General features: G+C 48.6%; 1 protein-coding gene across 1 annotated transcript in view; it reads right to left on the bottom strand.

Annotated features, from left to right (window-relative positions):
* Positions 1 to 21,281, bottom strand: part of Casp7 (caspase 7) — a 39,912-nt gene extending 18,631 nt beyond the window's left edge. Inside the window, exons 1-2 of the mRNA XM_021152352.2 lie at positions 20,975 to 21,281; positions 13,817 to 13,926 (exon numbers count right to left, since the gene is read on the bottom strand). Coding sequence (XP_021008011.1) covers positions 13,817 to 13,926 — 110 coding nt within the window. The 5' untranslated portion in view covers positions 20,975 to 21,281. The remainder of the gene's footprint in view (positions 1 to 13,816; positions 13,927 to 20,974) is intronic.
* Between the last annotated feature and the right edge of the window lie 700 nt (positions 21,282 to 21,981).

Below are 21,981 nucleotides of genomic sequence, written 5' to 3'. Positions count from 1 at the left end.
AGGACCACAGACCCCAATAAACCTGCTCTGAATAAATGAGCCTGTCTCAGGCACATTTATTCTGTTTATTCTGTTACAGTAACAGAAAGCAGACGAAGGCCATTTGAAACCCAACTTGCTTTTCTTATCCTTTACATTTCCCTACTCTGGATGAACAAGAACCTACAGCACCTGTGTGGGTACCACACGTTCAGGCGCTGTGGCCTCACATCTTCTAGGCTCTGGGACCATGATTCAATGATCTGTGGTTCATTGCTCCTGACAGGTGACCTTGGTTCTCTTTACTGGAGGGTCACTGTCAACCCCACCATAGCAGCCATCCACACACTATTCCTTGGCTACAGTGATACAGACAGTGTGCAAGAGCAATTCATCTTCTGGTCCTGTTGGGTGAGAGACAAGAAGCTGCACTGTCAGTGGACGGGTGTGGTTGAACCGCTCCGTCTGCAGCTGTGAGTGACATTTGACGGATGGTGGATGTATTTGTTGACCTACGGTTGACGAATGGTTGGGCACACTGTGCTCTGAGCTGGGCCTGCGACCTCACCACCAAGGACCTGCTGGGCGACCTCACCGTTGCTGGTGACAACGGGAATTCTTCTTCTTCATACAGAAATGAGTCTGACAAATCACAAATCCCCTCGTCAGGGGGTCTTCATTCCAGAGGCCATCTCTTCCTCATCAGCCACGTGCGGGAAGTGAAGAAGCTGAGCCGCCATATTAAATTCTCAACCCAGTGCACAGGAAGAGTATGAAGAAATGGAGGTTAAGATAACCTTGTGGTCTCCACAGTCTCCCAACTGGTGAGAGACCGGGCCAGGACGTGAACAGAGCCTGTCCGAGTCCACCAAACCTCCATTGGCATTTTTGGAAGTCCAATTTGTTGGCAAATCTTTATAATTTTAAAATAAAACTGGGACGCGGGCACCCAGTATTCTAGAGCTCAAGAGGGAGGTTTTTATACTGAAAACTAAATGCTCTGGGTTTAATTTAAAGTTCTGATCTTTTAGGGTGCCCAGCCCCGGCATCTGCTGATCGGCGGGTGCCTCTGCCTGCGCAGGAACAGGCTCCAGCATGCTTGATTTAGCACACAGCCCTTGGAAGGGGGCAGGGGGGGGGGCAGCTCGGCCTTGTCTTTCTCGTCTATTAATTACAAGCATTGTTCCCTTGGAGCTCCCTCCTTTCCCCCTGAGCGAAGGCAGCAACCACCTGATCGCTCTTATAATTACACAAGCAACACATTTTTAAATAGGGAACTGTTTATATATAACACATGCTCGTGGAGAAACCCAGACTACAGGATGGGAAAAAGAATTATAACCAAGTGCCATTTACTAAACACTCCCTAGGGGACGAAGGATGGAAGGGCCATGTGACTCGAGCCTGCAGAAAGGAGTTTATCCGACTCAGAGAGGCAGCCTTTGTTCCTGTCCTCTGCCTCAGATGGGCCCGGAGACTCTCAGCCGGGGACCTGGGAGGGCTAGAGAAGCCTAGGGGACTGACAACTGGGTGAAGTCTGTTCACTACTCTGCAGTGTTTTCTTGAATTCTGACCTTGTGTGACGTTCACTTGAGCTTCTGACTTTGTAAGTGACATGTTAGAATGCAGTGTTTTCCGGGGGTGGGCAGACGGCTCTTGGTGTACACCCCCAGTGACTTCCAGTGTTCACGACATCAAGACCATTCCATGCCTATCTGGTGGCTTACCCAGTTTTCCAGACAGAACCATTTCATCTTGCCTGCCCTCCAGCGCCCCCTGGCAATGCCCTCGAATTCCAGTTCCTCTTCAGGTTTCCTTCCCCAGTCTCTCCGGGCTCCCAGTCCTACCCTCAGCATTTTATACATTTTATTTTCTGTGGATACGTCCAAGCATTCTACAAAAATTTAACTCACGGCCCAGGCAGAGACTGCATGGCTCACAGACTGCAGCTAATGGCTTCCAACTGCTCAAGGGTCACTGTTGCATTTAGAGAGGGCTCCGTTCAGGACCTTGAGGGCACAGAGCCTTGTGCTATCAACTGTAATTCACATTTAATGGAGACTGCCCTAGCGATTTCTTCTGGAGGGCCTAAGAGTCACGGTTTACGAGTCCTAAACTCTTTGGTACTTTTCCTTTTGTGTTTTTCTGTGTTTCATAAATGCTTTTTAATAATCAGAAAGTTAGAGAGACCTTTTAATATATGAATTTTAAGTAAAGGACAGTTTGGAATATTAAAGGCCAGCGGCACAAAAATGGAATAAAACAATGTGGCTCTGCCATCTAGTGGTCACAACACAAAAGGGCAAGAGGACATGAAGGGCTTAACACCAGGCATTGGGAGTGTGTGGGGGCGGTGAGGTTTCCCAGAACGGGCCCTGAGAACTCTTCCAGCCTTCCAGGGAGAGTGAGTGGGTAATTCGGTTCTTTTTTTCTTTTTCTTTTTCTATTTTTTCTATTTTATATAATTAATAAAACAGTGCTTGTATAAAAATTTACACAAAGTTGCTAGGGAGCATACAAGTTCCAAAACCGACCCGGGTCTGTGGTACATTCAGTTTTGTAAGGGTGCACTCAGATCAGTGTAACAGGAAAACGTGATGTGTTATTTCATTCCCTTTGGTAAACCTATGCTTGTTACTCCTCTCAGTATCGCTCTGATACCCACGTTGTGCAGGGTCTGCGCTTCCTGGGATGTCAGACATTAAGGCTGGATCTACAAGAGACAAGGACTGCCCACAGCAGCGACAGCCCCTGGGCCCTCACCCCCCCCCCCACTTCAGAATGACCCAGTGACCTCCAACCAGGGGTCTCCAGGTCCCTCTGGATCAGGGAGGAAGCAACTGTTGGGGGGATGGTAGAAACCGAGGCAATCTCTACAAGAACCCAAATGGCCACACTGTGGTGTGATCAGGCCAAATCCAGTCGCCACTAAGTAGATCCTATTGGTCGGTTGATGATTGCTGCTGATTTGAACCCCTCACCCCCTAACTTAAAAGGAAAGAAAGGTTTGGGGTTCAACACTGAAGGGGAAGGGCAGCGAGCACTAACAACACTAGACATTGATTCCCTGACAAACGTTTGCCATCAGACAGACACAGCCACATGAACTAAAGCAGGACTCAAACACTACATTCAAGAGTATCTTGGGTAATTCAGTTCTTAATTAGGGACCGCTGTGGAGTGCTACTGTCTCCTGCCACTATCCTACCTGATGCGCAGCCTTAGATAAGGGATGGATGGGGAGAGAAGGCACCGCTTTGTGTAGTTAGGGATATCCTGAGGGGCCAGCCACACTCCCCAGAGCACCCGCACCCAGGGATGATGGGTTTCCAAATTCCCTGAGGCTGTAGGGCAATGGTGGCGCACGCCTTTGATCCCAGCACTCAGGAGGCAGAGGCAGGTGGATTTCTGAGTTGGAAGCCAGCCTGGTCTACAAAGTGAGTTCCAACACATCCAGGACTACACATAGAAATCCGGTCTTGAAAAACAAACAGAACCCCAGGAGAGATAGCTCAGTGGTTAAGAGCACTGACTGCTCTTCCGGAGCTCCTGAGTTCAATTCCCAGCAATCACATGGTACTTCACAACCATCTGTGATGGAGTCCAATGCCCTATTCTGGTGTGTCTGAAGACATCCGTCGGTCTGTCTGTCCACCCATCCATCAGTGGTGGGTGAAAATGGCCCCCATCATCTCACATATTTGACCCCAATCAGTGGTCCCCGATTGTTGGAACTGTCTGGGAAGGATTGGGAGGGACAACCTTGTTGGAGGAAGTGTCACTGGGGGTGAGGCTCAAAAGTCCATGACATAAGCAGTTAGGTCTCTCTCTGCATCATGGCTGTTGCCTCAACATGCAAGCTCTCAGCTACTGCTCCAGCACCATGCCTGCCTGCTGCCATGCTCCCCAGGATTATCGCAGACTTCCCCACACTCTAGAACTGTCGATCCCAATAAACTCTTCTATAAGCTGCTCTGGTCATCGTTTCTCTTCACAGCAGCGAGACAGTAACTAAGGAACTATCTATCTATCTATCTATCGATCTATCATCTATGTATCTATCAATCATCTATTTATCTATCTATGATCTATTTTCTATCATCAACCTGCAATCTACAAATCTTTCTATTGCCTTCCACCTGTCACTGCCAATCACTGAACACAGATCTTCCCAGGAATCAGTCTCGAGCCAGTCCATTCTGCATGCCTCTGTTGTTTGGTCTGATGGTACTGTAATGCTAAATTCTGTACCAGAAGGTCAGGGCCTAAGAGTGAATTCTCACATTTGGAAGCTTTTTTTTTTTTTTGTGTGTGTGTGTGTGTGTGTGTGTGTGTGTGCAAACCTTGTTCCTTGATTTAAGACGTGGTTAAACGGACAATTGTCTGAGGGTTTAGAAGGAGGTGGGTTTTGAGTGACCTGGTTGGGGTGGAGAAGAGAGAGAAGAGAAGAGAGACTGGAGGAGAGGATGACGCTGTCATATGGAGAGACGGGCCATGAGCACATGGGCAGGAGAAACAGCAAGTATCCCGGGTACACCACTGGGGGGGTCGCCAGGCCAGCCGTTAGAAGAGTTGATTAGGGGTTATCCCCAGTAATTGTCAAAGCCAAATAAAATAACCATAGACTGATTCTCATTTATTTGTAAGCTAGTCGGGTTTAAGTTTAAAATCGTTGTACCTTCTACGCTCCTCCCCTCATAGCGTTAACGGTCTCTGTGGATCAGTTCTCTGTTCTCTCATCAACAGAGCTTCTGTGGCCAAGTAGAAGTGGAGGCACAGGCTTGATCACAAAACCTCTGTTGCTTTCTGCCTACCAGGTACCCTGGAGTCTGGCTGCCCTGTCCCACCTACTTGACTTCTAGGTCATCTACCAGGCATTCCAACCTTTAGACATCTTGACACAACTTTATACCTACATGCTCAGAAGCATACAAAAAAGTTGCTAAAACAAACAAACAAACAAACCTCACCATGTTTTAAGTAACACTGTGCCCGGCCACACTCACAGATATTCTTAACCACCTGTGGCTGGGAGGCTGCGGATTAGAGGCGTGCCCCGCCACACCTGCCTGAGAGTGTGAAGTCTGTTTTCTGTAATTAAACCATTATGTTTCCATAAGGCAGAAACTTCCCTATGTAACAGGGACACTGCAGTTGTGCACACCTGACTGACTGCTAGACAGTCAGTCCTGCTTGCCGCCTCCCTGGCTACGGGGTAACTCCTTCCCAGCAATCCTATGTAGCCTGAGGCAGCTCTGGGGTGCTGGCATTTTATTTAAAGCTGTGACTGATCAAATTATCCTATTGTGAGAGCCCTGAAATGACTTCCTGGTCACAGGACCACTTCAGAAGCACCTGAGTTTAGCTCCACCCTGCAGCCCTGTGAAGACCTTGCTTCCCACTGCAGCCCCAAGGCACTCACAGAGCCAAGGCTACAAAGGCACAACAGTGGTCAGGTTCTAGAGGCGAATGACCGCAGTTTCAAATCCCGGCTCAGCCTCTATGCCACTTAGGGCTAGGAACAGTGATGACCACACATCCTGGGATCTGAGAAGTTTGGGGAGGAGGGGTGGAACCTAGAGGTTAGCCTGGGCTACATGGCAAGACCATCTCAAAGAACAAAACCAAAAACCAACCAAATTATGACACTTGTTGCATGGGACTTCCCTGTTCCCTGTCACTTTATACTTAAGACACGAGCATAGTAATATAGTGAGTTATAGGATCTGAAGTGTATGTAATTTTTAAAGCCAAGGAAACTTTAATAGATGAAAAAAATTTTCTATCTTAGGTTAAAAGAATAGCAAAGTGAATCTTAGGGGCCTTACAGATCCTAGGTGCATTTTATTTACACGGATTTTCTCCTAGTAGTGTTTTTTTGTTTTTTGTTTCGTTTTGTTTTTTGTTTTTCGAGACAGGGTTTCTCTGTATAGCCCTGGCTGTCCTGGAACTCACTTTGTAGGCCAGGCTGGCCTTGAACTCAGAGATCCGCCTGCCTCTGCCTCCCGAGTGCTGGGATTAAAGGCATGCGCCACCACTCCCGGCGGTAGTGTTTTATTTAACACTCAGTGGTCACAATCCTCTTATATGCAGTTGTGTAACGGGGATGGGGCGGGGTGGGCAGACAGAAACATTTTGCCAAAAGTACAAAGTTTCTCACATACAGACAAGAAACTGGTGGACAGTCAAAAGCATAGTGTATCAGAAGAGCTTTGGGCAGTGCTCACGCGCCTGTGTCTCGCTGTATGTGCACTTTGCTCTGTGCAGAAAAGCCAGTGAGCACAGAGACACTTTGGCTCAGATTCAAGACTACTGTGTGTTGTGAACTGCAGTGTCCCTGTTACATAGGGAAGTTTCTGCCTTATGGAAACATAATGGTTTAATTACAGAAAACAGACTTCACACTCTCAGGCAGGTGTGGCGGGGCACGCCTCTAATCCCAGAGGCAGAAGCTGATGGATCTCTGAGCTCAAGGTCAGACTGATCTACACTGCAAGTGCCAGGACAGCCAAGGCTAAATAGCAAGTTCCTGTTTCCAAAAAGTAAAAATAAGAACAAAACAAACAAAACCTAATGAAAACCCTAATAAACCCAGTAAAAGAAAATAATATAAAGTAAATATATCCTTATTCTCATTTTCACACAAAAGTATTCTATTAGTGTAGCTTTAGACTGGCTTGTGTTGGAATGTTTGAAACTGCGATGTGACTTACCGATGTGATTTTCATAAAAGAATTTTTAGCTTGGGATTAGAACAGAATTCCCAACCATTTCTACAACTGCCTTACCTGTACTTGGGTAACTTTCTACTATACGTAGATACAGCGGTTATTGTTAGCCTCGAGAATTTTAAAGTCAACACAGCAACTCTGTCAAACTTGAAAACCTTTTAGGTTCTACCGCATCAAATATTCAGCTAAGATTTCATTTTGTTGTTGCTCTTGTTTGTTTATTTGTTTGTTTTTTAGACAGGGTTTCTCTCTGTAGACTGGGCTGGCCTCAAACTCAGGGATCTGCCTCCATCAGCCTCCCATAAGCTGGGACTAAAGGCTTGCACCACCATGCCTGGCCCAACTGAGATTTCTCAAAGTAAAAATAATCAGGCATATCCATCTCACTAGTGCAGACTCACTTCCAGCTTTGGGAACTGGTAAAGTACGTGTCTGCCAAGGACTTATTTTAAATAGATTCTTTTAATGTACAAGTGTGAGTAAGTGCATACGTGGTCCAGGTGACTTTGTGTGTGTGTGTGTGTGTGTATGTGTGTGTGTGTAAGTGAATATAGGCATCCAGGTGACTGTATTTGTGTGTGTAAGTGCATTTGTGGTCCAGGTGGCTCTGTGTGTGTGTGTGTGTAAGTGCATATTGTATGTGTATGTGTTTAAATGCATTTGTGGTCCAGGTCACTGTGTGTGTGTGTAAGTGGATATGTGGTTCAGGTGACTCTGTGTGTGTGTGTGTATGTGTGTGTAAGTGCATATATGCATCCAGGTGACTATATGTGTATGTGTGTGCAAGTCCATTGTGCATCCAGATGACTGTGTGTGTTTAAGTGCATATGTGGTCCTGGTGACTGTGTGTGTGTATGTGTGTGTGTGAGTATATATGTATATCCAGGTGACTATGTATGTGTGTGTGTGTGTAAGTGCATATGTGTGTCCAGGTGACTGTGTCTGTGTATGTGTAAGAAGTATATATGTGGTCCAGGTGACTGTGTATGTGTGGGTGCATATGTGTGTCCAGGTGTGTGTGTGTGTGTGTGTGTGTGTGTGTGTGTGTGTGTGAGCCATAGGGCAACCTCAAGTGATGTTCCTCTGGATCCACCTCCCTTGGATGCTGAGACAGTGACTCACCAAGTAGGCTGGACGCTGGCCTGTGAGCCCCAGTGACCTGCCTATCTCCACCTCTCTAGACCTGAGACTTTAAGTCCTGACCCGGATCTGGCAAATTCTAACTGCATCTTATTTACATGGGTTTACACTGCATTTACTCGGTACTGGCAACAGAACAACTCAGGTCCTCCTGCTGGTGTCACACGCACCTCAAGACTGGACTGTCTCCCCAGTCTTACAAAAGTAAACATTTGCTTTTTATATATCTATATAACTATATAGGTATACACACGTAAGCACATGCACACACAGACACATTGGGATAATCTCTTGCGCCGCTTGTGCAGTGAATAAAGGTTATTTTTGTATTATTCAAATGCTGATTTCTGTAAAGGCAGAGAGTTGAGTGCCGGGTCTTTGGTATTGTTATTTCTATGAAGCATCATCTCTCTCAGTGGGTTTTGTTTTGTTTTGGTTTTGGTTTCTTGGTTTTTTGAGACAGGGTTTCTCTGTATGATCCTGGCTGTCCTGGAACTCACTCTCTAGACCAGGCTGGCCTCGAACTCAGAAATCCGCCTGCCTCTGCCTCCCAAATGCTGGGATTAAAGACGTGCGCCACCACTGCTCCGCTGTCTCAGTGTTTTATAAAGATCGTCCTCATCACCTTCTGATTGGTTAACAGAGCTAAACAGCCCACAGCAAAGCAGGAGAGGAGGGGCAGAACTTCCGAGCAGAGATAGGAACTCTGGGAAGGAAAGCTCTAGCCAGCCAGAGAAACTTGGGCTTACCAGAGGTAACTAGTGGCCACATGCCATAACCCTGATCAGAATAAATGGGTTAATTAAGTTATATGAGCTAGTTGAGAAATAGCCTAAGCTTTCATAAATAAATTCAAGTCTCTACATCATTACATGGGAGCTGGTGGGTTGAGCCAGTCCTGTGACACACACACACACTTGGAGACATAAAAATTCTTGGGTCATAGATGGAAAGACTTTAAGAAGCCCTGATTTAAAGAGTCAGATGCCTAAAGAAGGCTGGGAAAATAAACTAACATTTCACGACCTAAAAGAATATGACATTAAATCATCGTTCATTTTAGTGTAGAATTGCTTAATAATTCAAGTGATGTCTTATACCTGATGCAACAAAATCAGCGTTTAAGCAAGACAGCGTGCATTAGATCCCATGCAAGGACTTGCCAAAGTGTTCACTCTGATAACATGAGCTCTGATGGTGACATCAGCCATGTACTGGAAAGGTACAGTATACCTGAACCAGGTGACCCAAGCTTGCTCACTCTGGAAGCACAGACTACATCTAATTTTGCAAAACAGGGCTTAAGCCAAGGCCTAGGTCTTCAAGCAGAATTCCCCGTCTTCCCAAAGGCCTTAGTCATTTGCTTTAAATACATGGCCAGATTCTCCACTTCCAGTGGAGTGGGTCCCCCCGCCTTCCCATCCTCCTATTTCCACTGTGTAGCTGACAGAACTACAGAACTATTCTTAATGTGCTGCAGAGGGTTCAGTCACTCCACAAGGGGACAAGTGGGGCTTCCTGTTATATTTGAGAAGGGGGAAGTTGGTATCTGGGACCTGGCTTTGGATTATGGCAAATCCAATTAGGCACTGGAAGACACTTTGAAGAAAATCCATTCATTTAGGATTCAGGATGGAATGGGACCAGCTTAGTGACACTGTATCTAGCTGCCCCACTGCCCCACCCACTTCCCCATGGCAGACCTGGTCTCAGGATGGTGGATCAAGCACTGAATCAGGAGGGAACCAGAGCTGAGAGCTCTGTGTTCTCCTTCCCTCCCTAGCCCTGCCCCACCTACCCAGTTATAACTGAGAACTTTGCGCATGGAGACCGTCACAGGATGCCTAGTAAGACATTTACTGAATGAAAAATGGTTTCAGCGCTCTACTGAGAAAGAGCCTGTGTGGGGTAACTGCTTGACAAGCTGGCTTTGCAAACAGTGTTACACCACCGCCGCTGCTCGCACAGGCAAAAACCACTCTGTGAGCAGCTTGGCGTGCCTAATGCAGCACGCATGCGCACATACATAAATCTATTACAAAGAATAGATGCAAACGTGTATGTGTGCTTCTTTTTCTGATTCTTTGAGGCCTCGGGACCAACTGATGGAGGAGTTTCGGTACAGGCTTTTTATGACCTTCCTAGAAATTGGGGTGTGTGTGTGTGTGTCCCCAAAGGTTGAACAAGAAGCCAGTGACTCCCAATTCTTTGAATGTGAGGAAGCACCTGACTGAGTTGCCATACTCAGTACAGAGCGCAGAAGGAATTCAAGAATTAAGCGGCATTACTATCGCAACGTTCTTCTGTTTCATGAATTCATTCATGACTCTTCGGTGACTCCACGGCTAAAAATGGAAAATAAGCAAAGAGACACTGGCTTTCTTATCCTTCTATTTCTTCATTATTAAAGCCTGCGAGTTCAGCATCATTTGCAATTCCTACTTAATCTTCCAGATGACTAACAAGGTAATAATCTAATGACTTGTTTATCTGGAACAATAATGGGAAGAGGAGCTTAGCTGAGGATGAATTCCTTATAACACTCAGGGAACTGGAAGACGCCTTCAAGTGATATGCAATATGCACGTGATAGCGTGGACCCTATGAACAGCTGCACGCTTGGGTGAGCAACAGAAGACTTTCAAGTAACTCAATCAGAGAGAATAAAACAAAAGGCACGAGCGAAGAGAGGATAGAAAAAAAAAAGAGATAAAATTCTGTCCACCAAAGTGGCTTCTATACTTTCAATGAAACACAGATGGCTGTAGTCACTTCCTGTTTAGACTCATCAGATGCGCTTAAAGGCAAGGTGCTCAAACGTCATTGGTTACCACACAATTTCTTTTTCCATCTTCCAAGGAGTGCAATGCTCCGAAAACGCTACTGACTGTTAAACAATTCCTACCTGTCCTTCCCCTGAACAATCGAAAGCGAGACATCCTCTGCAGTTGTCTGGTTGAGTTGGTCTGTGACAGCAAGGTATTCCCGGGCTAAATGTACAACAGCTTTTGTTGGGCAAACCTCGCTCCCAAGTTAATTGGTCAATAAAAGGCTTGAGCCTGTAATTGGACAGTAAAGAGAGTAAGGTGGGACTTCCTGAGAGGGAGAAAGGAACTCTGGGAAGAAGAAAAAGGCGGGCTCTTTCACCAGGAGACATAAAGAGATGTGACTATGGGTCTGAAAGGTATAGCAACCTGGATAGGGCTAGGTGGTCAGATTAACTTAGATGGGCTACTTGAGAGCTAAGGCCTAAGCTATGAAATATTAAAAGGTCTCTGTGTGGTTATTTGGGGAACTAGCTGGTTAAGGAATAACTGCTGTTGTACTTCAATTTCCAGCATTAATATATACAGAATACTAATAAACTGTTGCCATATTAATTTCCAGCATTAATACATAATATTAGTAATCATTTTTACACTGTCTAAATAGTTATACCGGGCTGGAGAGATGGCTCAGTGGTTAAGAGCACCATCTGCTCTTCCAGAGGTCCTGAGTTCAATTCCCAGCAACCACATCGTGACTCACAACCATCTATAATGAGATCTGATGCCCTCTTCTGGTGTGTCTGAAGACAGCGACAGTGTACTCACATACATTAAAAAAAAAAAAAAAAAAAAAAAAAAGCTGGGCGCTATAGAGAGCCTTTCTGTAAAAACAAACAAATAAATAGTCATAGCAGCTTACACTGTACAGAGGTGCAGGATCAGAATGTGACATTTAACACTTGAAGGCTACTCCTCTAAGTGGCTTTCTCTGGGAAACAGGCTAGCCTAGGCCAATTCACCAGGCTTTTGAAAGTGCCCAGAAGTTGGAGATGTGTTATTTGGAACTCCAGTGGATTATTCCTGAACTCAGGTGACACCCACTGAAATTCAAGCCCGCTGCACTGGGGACTACTCTCCTGAGTGCTATTTTTGTCTGGGATGGTATGACCTGCAGCTGTCTCTGAAGGGTTTCAGGGGAAGCCTTGTGAGTCAGCTCTCCCTTTCCCGAGCGCTGACCAGAGTCCATCATGCCCCTGCGGTCTGTGTCCAGTGGGAATGGCTTAGGAAGTACTGTGGTTCCTTCTTACCAGTGGAGTGTGCGTTCCAGGACCACTGATAGGACCCCCAAGCCACAGGCAATACCAATCCCTATTGTCCTGTGCCTTTTCCACCATGACGAGGTCACCATCATGATGCCCAGGCTCATAGGTGAGGGGCACAGCATCCTAGTACATCTCCTTTGTTTACAACCTCACAATGGCACGTCTTTAATCCCAGCACCCGGGAGGCAGAGGCAGGCGGATTTCTGAGTTTGAGGCCAGCCTGGTCTACAGAGTGAGTTCCAGGACAGCCAGGGCTATACAGAGAAACCCTGTCTCAGAAAAAAAAAAAAAAAGCCTTCCTTCTTTTTCCCTTTCCTTTCTCATAGTGTGTGTGTGTCTCACACGCACACCTGTGTATGTTGGGTGCATGTATGTGAAGGCATGTTTGCAACTGGTGTGTGTCTGTTGAGGCCCTAGGCTGATGCCAGGAATTATCTATCGGCCACCTTCTTCAATGAGGTAGAATGTCTCCTTCAACTCCAGAGCTAGTCTCACCAGTCAGCTTGCTCTGTGGATTCCTCTGCCTCTGCTAAGGAAGGCTGGAACTATGGGCAGGCCACCACCCACCTACTACATGAGTTCTGGGAATTTCAATTCTGGTCATCTCACTTGCACAGTAAGTGAGTAACCACACAGGCATCTCCCCAGGCCCCTGAAAAAGTCCATTCTTACAGCAGAGCCCAGCAACTTGGGCCCAGGCTTTCATTTCCTCGCTGGCTGAGAACTCCTGCTTCAAGAAAGAACTCTGTGTGCACCCTCCTTTGGGCATGTAGGAACTGCAGCATTAAGAACCGACCCTTTGGAGGCAATATTAAATAAAACAGGATGCCCTGAGCACAGTGCTGTCATAGCCCAAGCGATGACTTGGTAACATCAGAGGGATGACACATGACTGCAAGGGACAGTATCGTGACATCAGACTCCGCCTCACCACGTGGGACGAGCAATGTGCGTTTGTATTTCAGGAGTTTTCCATTTAACAATTTCAGACCATGGTTGAAGAGCAATCGAAACATCAGAAGGTGATGCTGTAGACGGGGGTGGAGGGGGTGGGGATTACCACGTAAAGCAGAGAGGTGTGCCTGACCCTCAAAGAATGTCATACATGTCCCCGACCAAAAGAAGGTGCGAGGAGGGTCCTCTGCTCCCCTGAAGCCCTCCGCTGAAATTACATTACTTATTTGTGTACTTGTGGCAGTCAAAGAACTTGGGGGAAGTCAGTTCTTTCTACCTTGAGGCTTCAGGGGATAAATTTTGTCTAGTTGTCAGGCTTGAAACACTGGGCCACCTTGCTGGCCAGCCCTCTTTTTTTTAACTAGAGATTCCTTCATGTGAGTCCCGCTGTACTGTCTGGACACTAGTTTCAGCACAACCATCTATTATTGACCCATCATAAAAAGTGATGAAGTCAGTTTCCCCAACCGCCAGATGGCATCGACGAGAGACCCATCCTCCGGGAATACACATGGATTAAATGTGATGATACGAATAATAAATGAAGGTGTGATTATTCATACATGGCAGATGTAGAATACAACATGGACTCAGGAAAGGTAGGGGCCTGAGCACAGAGGGGTCTAGCTTCACCCCTGAGCTGCCCTGGTACCTGCTATTCCTAGAACCCAAACTCTGCCATTCAGCAGCCATGTTCCTTACCGACAGGCATCAGCAGCCCCCAGCCTTGCTCGCAAGAGCGCAGGCTGCCCCTCAAACATGCAGCTGTGAGCAGGAGCCCACACAGCACAGTGCTGCCTTTCCTGGACCTGCCTAAGCTAGAAGGTCCAACACAAACCTCCTTTCCTGAGTGTCCCCTCCCCTTGGGTGTGAAGTGGGTCTAAGTGGCTGAGGGGGGTGATGAGCCAAGAGGAGAACTCACAAGAGAATGGAGGAGATGATAGAGGAGCGGTCTGGCTTGGCGTCAACTCCATCTTCGCTGGAAGAATCCACCTTTTCCAGCTCCGCTGCACAGTCCTGATCATCGGTCATCTAGGAAAAGAACCAAACCAGAAAAACAGAGATGTAGAGTGGCGTCTTAGCCTTGTGATTGTGTGTGCGTCCATGTGTGGGCAAGTCTCTGTGTGTGCGCACACACCTATGTGCATGCCTCAGGTCAACCTTGGACGTCACTCCCTAGACTCTGTCCCCTTGTGTTATTAGCCAGGCTCTCTTGCTGGCCTGGATCTCCCCATTAGGGTAGGCTGGTCGGCCAGTGAGCCCCAAGGATCTACCAGTCTCGATTGTGTGTCAAGGCTCCTGGCTCTGTATGTGTGTGTTAGGGGCTGAACGCAGGTCTTCACACATGAGCAGCACTCTATAAACTGCCGCCCTCTGCCTTTTAGCATTTTCAGGTGACATAGCACTTAATGAATTAAACGTAGGGTGAGCAGTTTTGCGTGTTTAAGCTCCAGAGTTGCTGCACCATCAATGTGATAGTGTAATCCGACAGATGGCCTCCTTACAGAGACCAAGTAACCAACAAGAAGAAACCAAAGCCCCTGACCTCAGAGCTTCTGCTCCAGCTCCCGTGGCTTTGATAAACGTGTGTACAATGAACCGGATAGGTTCTGTCAGGGTTCGTAACAATCAGCCCCTTAAGTTCCTGGCAGGTCACAGACACTCATACCCAGCCTGACATCACCCGGCACATTTCAACAGCAGCAGCAACTCTGAGTCACAGAGCTCTCTTCACTGTAGGTGTGTGTGTGTGTGAGCTAGCATGTGTGTACATGATCTTTACTCTGTGGGACAGTGAAAGGCAGCCTGTTTTGGTTGAGCGAGTCTTGCTCCAGAGAGCCAGTAGAAAACTCTACAAGGGACAGAATAGTGAGCCACATTCCCAGAGACAGGTGCCTGACACCACAGAGCTCCCAACTCCATAATTCTGTGACTATCAGTCACATAGACAAAGCCCCAAGCTCCTGGCATTCTAGATAGACTCTACCCTCACAGTTACCTGACAATAGCCAGGTATGCTCCTCCCGACAGCTACCCTGCAACTGCAAGATAGATAGCCCAGCCCACTATAAAAGGGGCTGCTTGGCCCCTCCTCTCTCTCTTAAGCTCTCACCTCTCTCATTCTCATCTCTAGCTCTCCCTTTTTCCCTCCCTTCCCCCCTCTCTCAACGTGGCCATGGCCAGCGTCTCTCTTTCTACCTTCTCTCTTTCTGTCTTTCTACAATAAAGCTCTAAAACCATAGACCATCTCTGTTCATCAAGGCCTGCCATTGCTTGAACAATGGAACAGGTTTTCTAAAGAGCTGCGCTGGAAGGCCTTCCTGTGCTCTAGCGAGGGACAGGACCAAGGACGCTCGCCCTTGTGGGAACCACCCAGCACCCCCTCTCCCCCCCCCCCCCCGTCCTCCCCTCTCTTCAGCCCTGGGGCTGACTGGGGTCCCTACTTTGTTCTTAGCTCTTCTGAGACATAGAGCTGGGATGTCTGAGACTGAGAACCTGTTGTCTCTGGCCTCCATGAGGCCCAGGGACCTCCGACTGCTCCCTGTCCAAGGAAGTCCATGGCTTCACACAGCCAGGTACCCACCCAGGGCTGTGTGGAGAGTGAGCTGCAGTCCTCTGAGTTGCCCGCCCAGAGCACCGCAACTCTGGTGGGATGTGGGTTCTCTCCCACCCCCTTTATTCTCCCATGCCCGCTGCCCAACATTACTCTATACAACGTACCCAAGTGGACTGCCAATAAATGAGTTTCCTGCTCAGGAGCCTACAAGAAGCTTATGGGGACAGCTCAACGGCACAAGGGTGAGTGAGGTCTTGAGTCTGGTCCTAGAAATGGTGGCACATGCTTGTAACCCCAGTCCAGATCCCAGACCTGTGGATCCCCGAGTTTCACTGACAAGCCAACCTTGCTGAACTGGGAGTTCCAGGGCAGAGCGACACATAGCAGGACACCTTCTGCAGAGACACCTGAGGTTGACCTCTGGTCTGCAGTCATACACACCACACACACACACACGCACACACACACACACACACACATCTCCTTGGATTTGAAGGCCCTTCACACTCTGGGACAGGTGTCAGGAGACCGGCCCACTTGTTTGTTTCTGTGAGTAACGTCTGCTTATTGCGTACTGCCTCTGCTTGTTTCCTCTCTGCGAGCAGACACAAACATTTGCTACCTGCCTGTTTATCCATGCTCACTGCCTACTTGGCTCTTGTATTTATTTTCCATTTATTTGTGCTCTGCTAATTGCTTGGCTCCCGCAGGACAATATAAACTCGTTGTGGTAGAGGCATCTGGCACACAGAAGATGCTTATTAAATAAATATTAATTGAGTGGAAGGCTGGAGGAAATGAATACCCCCATGGGACTAGAATTGGTTAAACAGGATACAGCTGATCCAAGGAGAATCCATATTGGAATCACTGCTCACAAATCAAATCCTCATTAGCTCTCAGCCACCGATGGCAACTGGCAAACTTCAGCTTTCTATGGTCTCAGACCTGAGCGTGTGAGTGGGACGCCTCAGCCTTCAGGGGCAGTACTGACACACCTGTCAGGGCTGGCCTAGGGGTGTTTTCACTTGGTTGGAAAAGAAGGTGGAGTCTGTTTTTATAGAACATCCTTGGTTCCAGAATGGGACAAGGAATGACATCTAGAGTTGGAAATCCAGCCTAGAGAGGGACAGCCATACTGGCCAAGCAGCAGCTCTGTGGACTGTAGCTGTAACCGTGTCACTGTGATATCACCTTCCAGAACATGATGGAGAAAGAGGAGAGCAGCAGAGGAGAAGGGAGGAGAAGGGAGGGGAGGGGAGGGGAGGGGAGGGGGGAAGAGAGGCTTGGCTTGGCTCTGGGCAGTGGAGAAAGAACTGAGTCAGGAAAGAACCTGGGGTCACATCCACAGTGGCCAAGAGAGATCAGATGGCTGCCATGTTTCTCTGCACATCTCAAACCTTACCACAGTCACCAACATGGCTCTGGTCAGGACACAGATCTTTCAGATCAGACCCCAAACATTTCTTACATCAGCACAGAGGAAAGAAGCAGAGGCCAGGCATGGAAGACACCTGGCTGTCTGTGGTCCCTCTTCACATACACTTTATCAGTGCAGGGTCATTAGCAAGGCCCGCCCGCCTTCAAATACCTTTTACAGTCAACAAGTCAGTGTTTTGTTAAAACCTACCAGGAAAAGACACTACCTTCCATGTGGTCTTAAGCCTTGACTCTTTTGCCAAATTTAGTCTTAAGGGTTAAACCTAAAATCCATAAAACAGAAAGAGGGAGCAAGGCAAGAAGAAGGAAGAAGAAGAAGAGGAGGGGGGGATATATGTCCTCATGACTCCAGATTACGAGGTTCCAGCTCTGACCCTGCCTAGAAACTACAGCTTTGGCCATTCCCCACAGACGGGACTACAACCAGGAAGTAGAGGTGCCAGAAAAGATCCCAGGACCTAGAGGTCAAACTCTCAGAACTGTGCACTGCAGGGAGCCTATGACAGTTTCATCTCCCATCTCATTCCTTAAGGAGGCACGACAGAGTAACACATTTTAAGACCAATGGATGGATGAAGAAGGTGTGTATATCAAAAGGCTAATCCCCCCAACACTGAGGAGAGAGGGTTTACAGAAGGAATTCACACACCTGGATAGCAACATCAGTTAAAAAAAACAAGCACACAAAAGGTCTGGCTGGTTTGGATCTGGTGTGCCCCTTCCCCCAAAATCCCCAGCATCCTGCTGCCAGGAGGCCCTGGAACCCAAAGCGTGGCCTCCTGGGAGCTTCCTGTTGCTGATGGGTCTTCAGGGGAAATAATGAGACCCATTTCCTCCTCCCTTTTACCTCCAGGCCATCAAGACAATACCCTATTGCCGAGACTCAAAACGAAATGAGCCTCCACTAGACTCAAGTGTAGAACTCGGGCTGCTTGGTCTCCAGCTGGTGAGCACGGAAAGCTTCTGGAGGTGTGGCCTCGCTGGAGGTGTGGCCTCGCTGGAGGTGTGGCCTCACTGGAGGTGTGGCCTCGCTGGAGGTGTGGCCCCACTAGGGGTGTGGCCTCGCTGGAGGTGCGGCCTCGAAGAAGGAAGCAGGGCATTGAGAGTTTCCTGAGAGGGTAGAGTGCACCTTCCTGCAGCCGCTCCCCGCTTTCTGGCTGCTACAAGGAGTCAACACCTGGTTGCTATGGCGCTCTGCCACGGGTGGGCTGAGACTTCTGAACCAGGGGTCGCGTATCGGATATTTACAGTACGATGCATAGCGGTGGCAAAATTACAGTTATGACCTAGCAACAAAATAGTTTTATGGTTGAGGGTCACCACGACATGAGGAGCTGTATTAAAAGGTTGCAGCGTTGGGCTGGCGAGATGGCACAGCAGGTAAGAGCAATGACTGCTCTTCCGAAGGTCCTGAGTTCAAATCCCAGCAACCACACAGTGGCTCACAACCAGTCGTAATGAGATCTGACGCCCTCTTCTGGTATATCTGAAGACAGCTACAGTGTACTTATTTATAATAACAAATAAATCTCTTTTTAAAAAAACAAAAAAAGGTTTGCAGCTCTAAAGAGAGAAATGTCTTTAAATTGCCCTCCCATATCCTGATCACTGCGAGGAAAAACTGGCCAGTATATACCAGGTTGTGTTCCATCAGCAACTGGCCCAGGCAATCATGGGCTGGAGGCTCTAAAATGTGAACCAGAACAGACTACTCTTCTAAATTGATCACCTCAGGAACTTATTATGCTAACAGAAAGCTGACACAGGCCTGAAGACGTAAGGAACCCATTCCTGGCTGAGGAGCTATTGAGTGCTAGAAGAGGGAGGGTCTGTGTTCCTTACGAACACTGACTCCACTCCTGTGAATGGCCTCACACCGTGTACAAATGGTCAGCCCTAACTGGTGTCAGTGGGAGACTTCTCCACAACGCCCACTCCACCATCTGTTGGAAGCTCAAATCGTCTTCCTGACTGCCCTGAGGTCAACGACTTTGCCCCATCATATACTCTCACCACTAGGATGCCCCACCTCCATCACCACAGGCCCACAGCCACAGAGCAAGCAGACCAGAGAATGAGATGCCCGAAATCTGGAGCTAAAACACATCTATCTTACAGGCAGGAGTCTAAGTCTTAAGCCTTCCTGCTAACAGCCTACATCAGCAACAGCCGGCTTGACTCGTCAATCAGGAAGGCTAAGCACCCAGGAGCTTCCTCACTCCCATGGCTGATCCACTCGAGTCTTGGAAACATTCAAAGATCTCAGGTGACCAAGTGGGGTGCTTATCCTCAGTGACGTCATCAAAGCCAGGCCAGAACCCTCCGAGAAAGCCATCTCATCTGGGCTCATCAACGGTGCTGCCCGAGGGGCCTTCCTTGCATGACTTTTCTGTACCAGTCCTTTTCAGGGACTGCAAAGAGCAGTCATTACAGAGACAGTGCTTGCCCACAGTAAAGAGACATGGAATGTCTTCTTTAAATGACGTAAGATGTGTGATGCCTGCTGTTATGGTTTGGCTGTAATTGCCCCCCCCCACCCAGGCTTCTTGTGTTGGAAGGCTAGCCCCCTACACGAGGGGATGGGAATCCAGTAGGAAGTTGCTGGGGTTCTGCATGTGTTAGTTCCCAAGAGGTTGCTTAGAAAATAATACGTCCAGCCACTCTCTGGCTACCCCAAATTCCTGTCTTACAATGTGGCTGCTCCTACTTGCAATCACTTTGGCCACTGGGATGCCACTTGCCCTGAGAGCTTCCCCAGACCCATGCTAAGGGGTGTGGTGTCTGGTTTTGTTTTGTTGTTGGTTTTTTTTTTTTTTTTTTTTTTTTTTTTGGTCAAGTTGACACAATGTCACCAGGGAACAGGAAATCTCACTTGAGGAATTGCCCAGATCACAATAGCCTGTGGCTATGTCTATAGGGAAGTGCCTTGACTAATGGCTGGTGTGGGAGGGGAGGGCCCAGCCCACTATAGTGGTACCATCCACAGGCTGTGTACTAATGGTAGCTGAGTGAATAATCACATCTCCAGCCTCCAGGTTCCTGCCTCGACTTCCCTCAACGACAGACGGTGACCTGAAGTCATCAAATGAAATAAAGCCTTTCCTCTCTATGGTCATGGTGTTTATCCCAGCAAGAGAAAGCAGGCTAAGCGAGTTGATTGAGGTGGGTCTTCCTGAGGAAACAGGCTGCCTGCTTCCCAAACACAGTGACATTGAACAGGCTCACCTCCTGCCCAAATGCATACTTCCTTAAGTGAAAAAGTCCCGAGGCTGCCACCCAACCCACCAGTGTCACCTGAGGTTCACACCATTAGGGAACTAGAGACTTTGCCCATGTCCTATAGGAGGTTGCAGAGTGGCAGATTGTAATGCTAGGCTTTAACAATATGGACAGGGGTGTAAGGTCAGGCTGGCCAAACTCTGAAGGAAGAAACAGCTTGCCAACAGAAAACCAGGGCCTTATCAGTTATCTCAGCTCAAGAGAAAGGGCAGTGAACTGCTTACAAACACCGTCTGTGCCTACTAGTAAACTTACATCCCCATAAACCCGAAAGGCCAAGGAGTAAAGGTGAGGTGTCGCCTGGAGCTCATACTGACAAGTGTCGCCAGTTTTTCACCAGTCTTAAGTCACTGTAAGAGTCTAAGAGTCCCGATGCAAGGGTCCCCAGACAAGAAAGAGTGTTTCAAGCACCTATGCACCTAACTCCCTCTTTCCCTGAGCACAAGCCACCAGAACGGCCCAAGATTCCCATTAAATGGACCCGGCGGCGCCAAAGTTCCCGGTCTGACAAGGTAGTCCTTGCGGGTTCAAACAACCACATCTACTGCCCTACACCCGCTCTTTCTTCCCTGTTACATCCGGAATGGCACCGGATGTCGTGAGACCCTGGTCAGGAGACCAAGGGACCGCCGTGCCGAGCAAAGCCAGCGATGGCCAGGCACGCTGGAGAGCCTTCCGAGCCACAGCGCCCTGCAAGCAGGTTCTGCGAGCCTGCGGGAGGGAGGGGGACTCTGGGCGGGGACGCGCGGGAGGAAGGAGCGCGCGGAAGAGGGGCGGGAAAGCCGCGATGGCGGCCCAAGTTACCGTTCCCACGGCGGCGGCCAGGAGCCCACGGCTGCGTCCGTCCTCCGCAAGGGTCGAGGGCAGCTTTGGGAAAACTGAAAGTAAAAGTCCCGGAGGCGGAGGGGGAGGAGCGGGCGGGCCGGACGGGGCTGTGCCTGCAGCCCGGGAAAGCTGAGGGCGAGCGGGAACGCGCGCGCGCTACGGAGCCCGCCGCGGGAGAAGCTTGCACGGGAAGCTCGCGCGGGAAGCCCTCGCCGCCCACGTGCTGCGTCCCGCCCTCTGCGACGTTTGGGTGACCCCTGCCGCAGCAGGAACTGGGCAGATAGAGCGCTCCCTATAGAACTGGCGGGCTCTGCAAAACTGCCAGGCAGAAAAGTGACCGTGACCCCGGGCTACCTGCTGCAAATCTGCCACGTGCTCTGAAAATATGACTGCGAAGTTGGCAAGTGTCACCGGCACGGGAGGAGAGCAGCCCTGCAAATTGGGGCTATCCCTGGCCCCTCCTCTATGCCACACATGCAAATTTCCCCGCGCTCACCAGAGAGGAGTACTAAGAGACCCTAAAACTGTAAACGTCAAAAGTTCCACTGAGAGCGCATTCTACAAAACTGTCTATACAGCAGACTGACCCAAAATTCTGACTTGCTCTCCGCGATGGGGCTTCTGACTCGTTTTTGTTTGGTTTTTTACCTTTTTCCTAACGCAAGCTGCGTCTTGACCAGATACTGTGCACCACCAGTCGCTTTAGTCTGATGTCTTCCCAGACGTTGTTGGGGAGGGGAACGAACTTTGTCTTAAACAAGTTTATACTTCCCAAACTCAGCTTGCACGGATATTGCACCAAAATCATCATCCATGTGTGCTCCCTCCCGTGTCAGGCACTAGGTTTGAGGAAGCAGACAGTGAGCTAACATGGGTTCCTGTTCATGTCATCTTCGACACAGACAGACAGATCTGGGCTTCCATCTGTAGATGCTTCCAATTCCTCCCCTCCACCTAGAGTCCTCAGAACAGCTCATTCACTCACA

The sequence above is a fragment of the Mus caroli genome, chromosome 19 (genome assembly GCF_900094665.2).
Source record: "Mus caroli chromosome 19, CAROLI_EIJ_v1.1, whole genome shotgun sequence".
Lineage (NCBI taxonomy): Eukaryota > Metazoa > Chordata > Mammalia > Rodentia > Muridae > Mus > Mus caroli.
The sequence above is the reverse complement of the archived record's forward strand: the minus strand, read 5'-3'. Positions and strand labels throughout refer to the sequence as shown.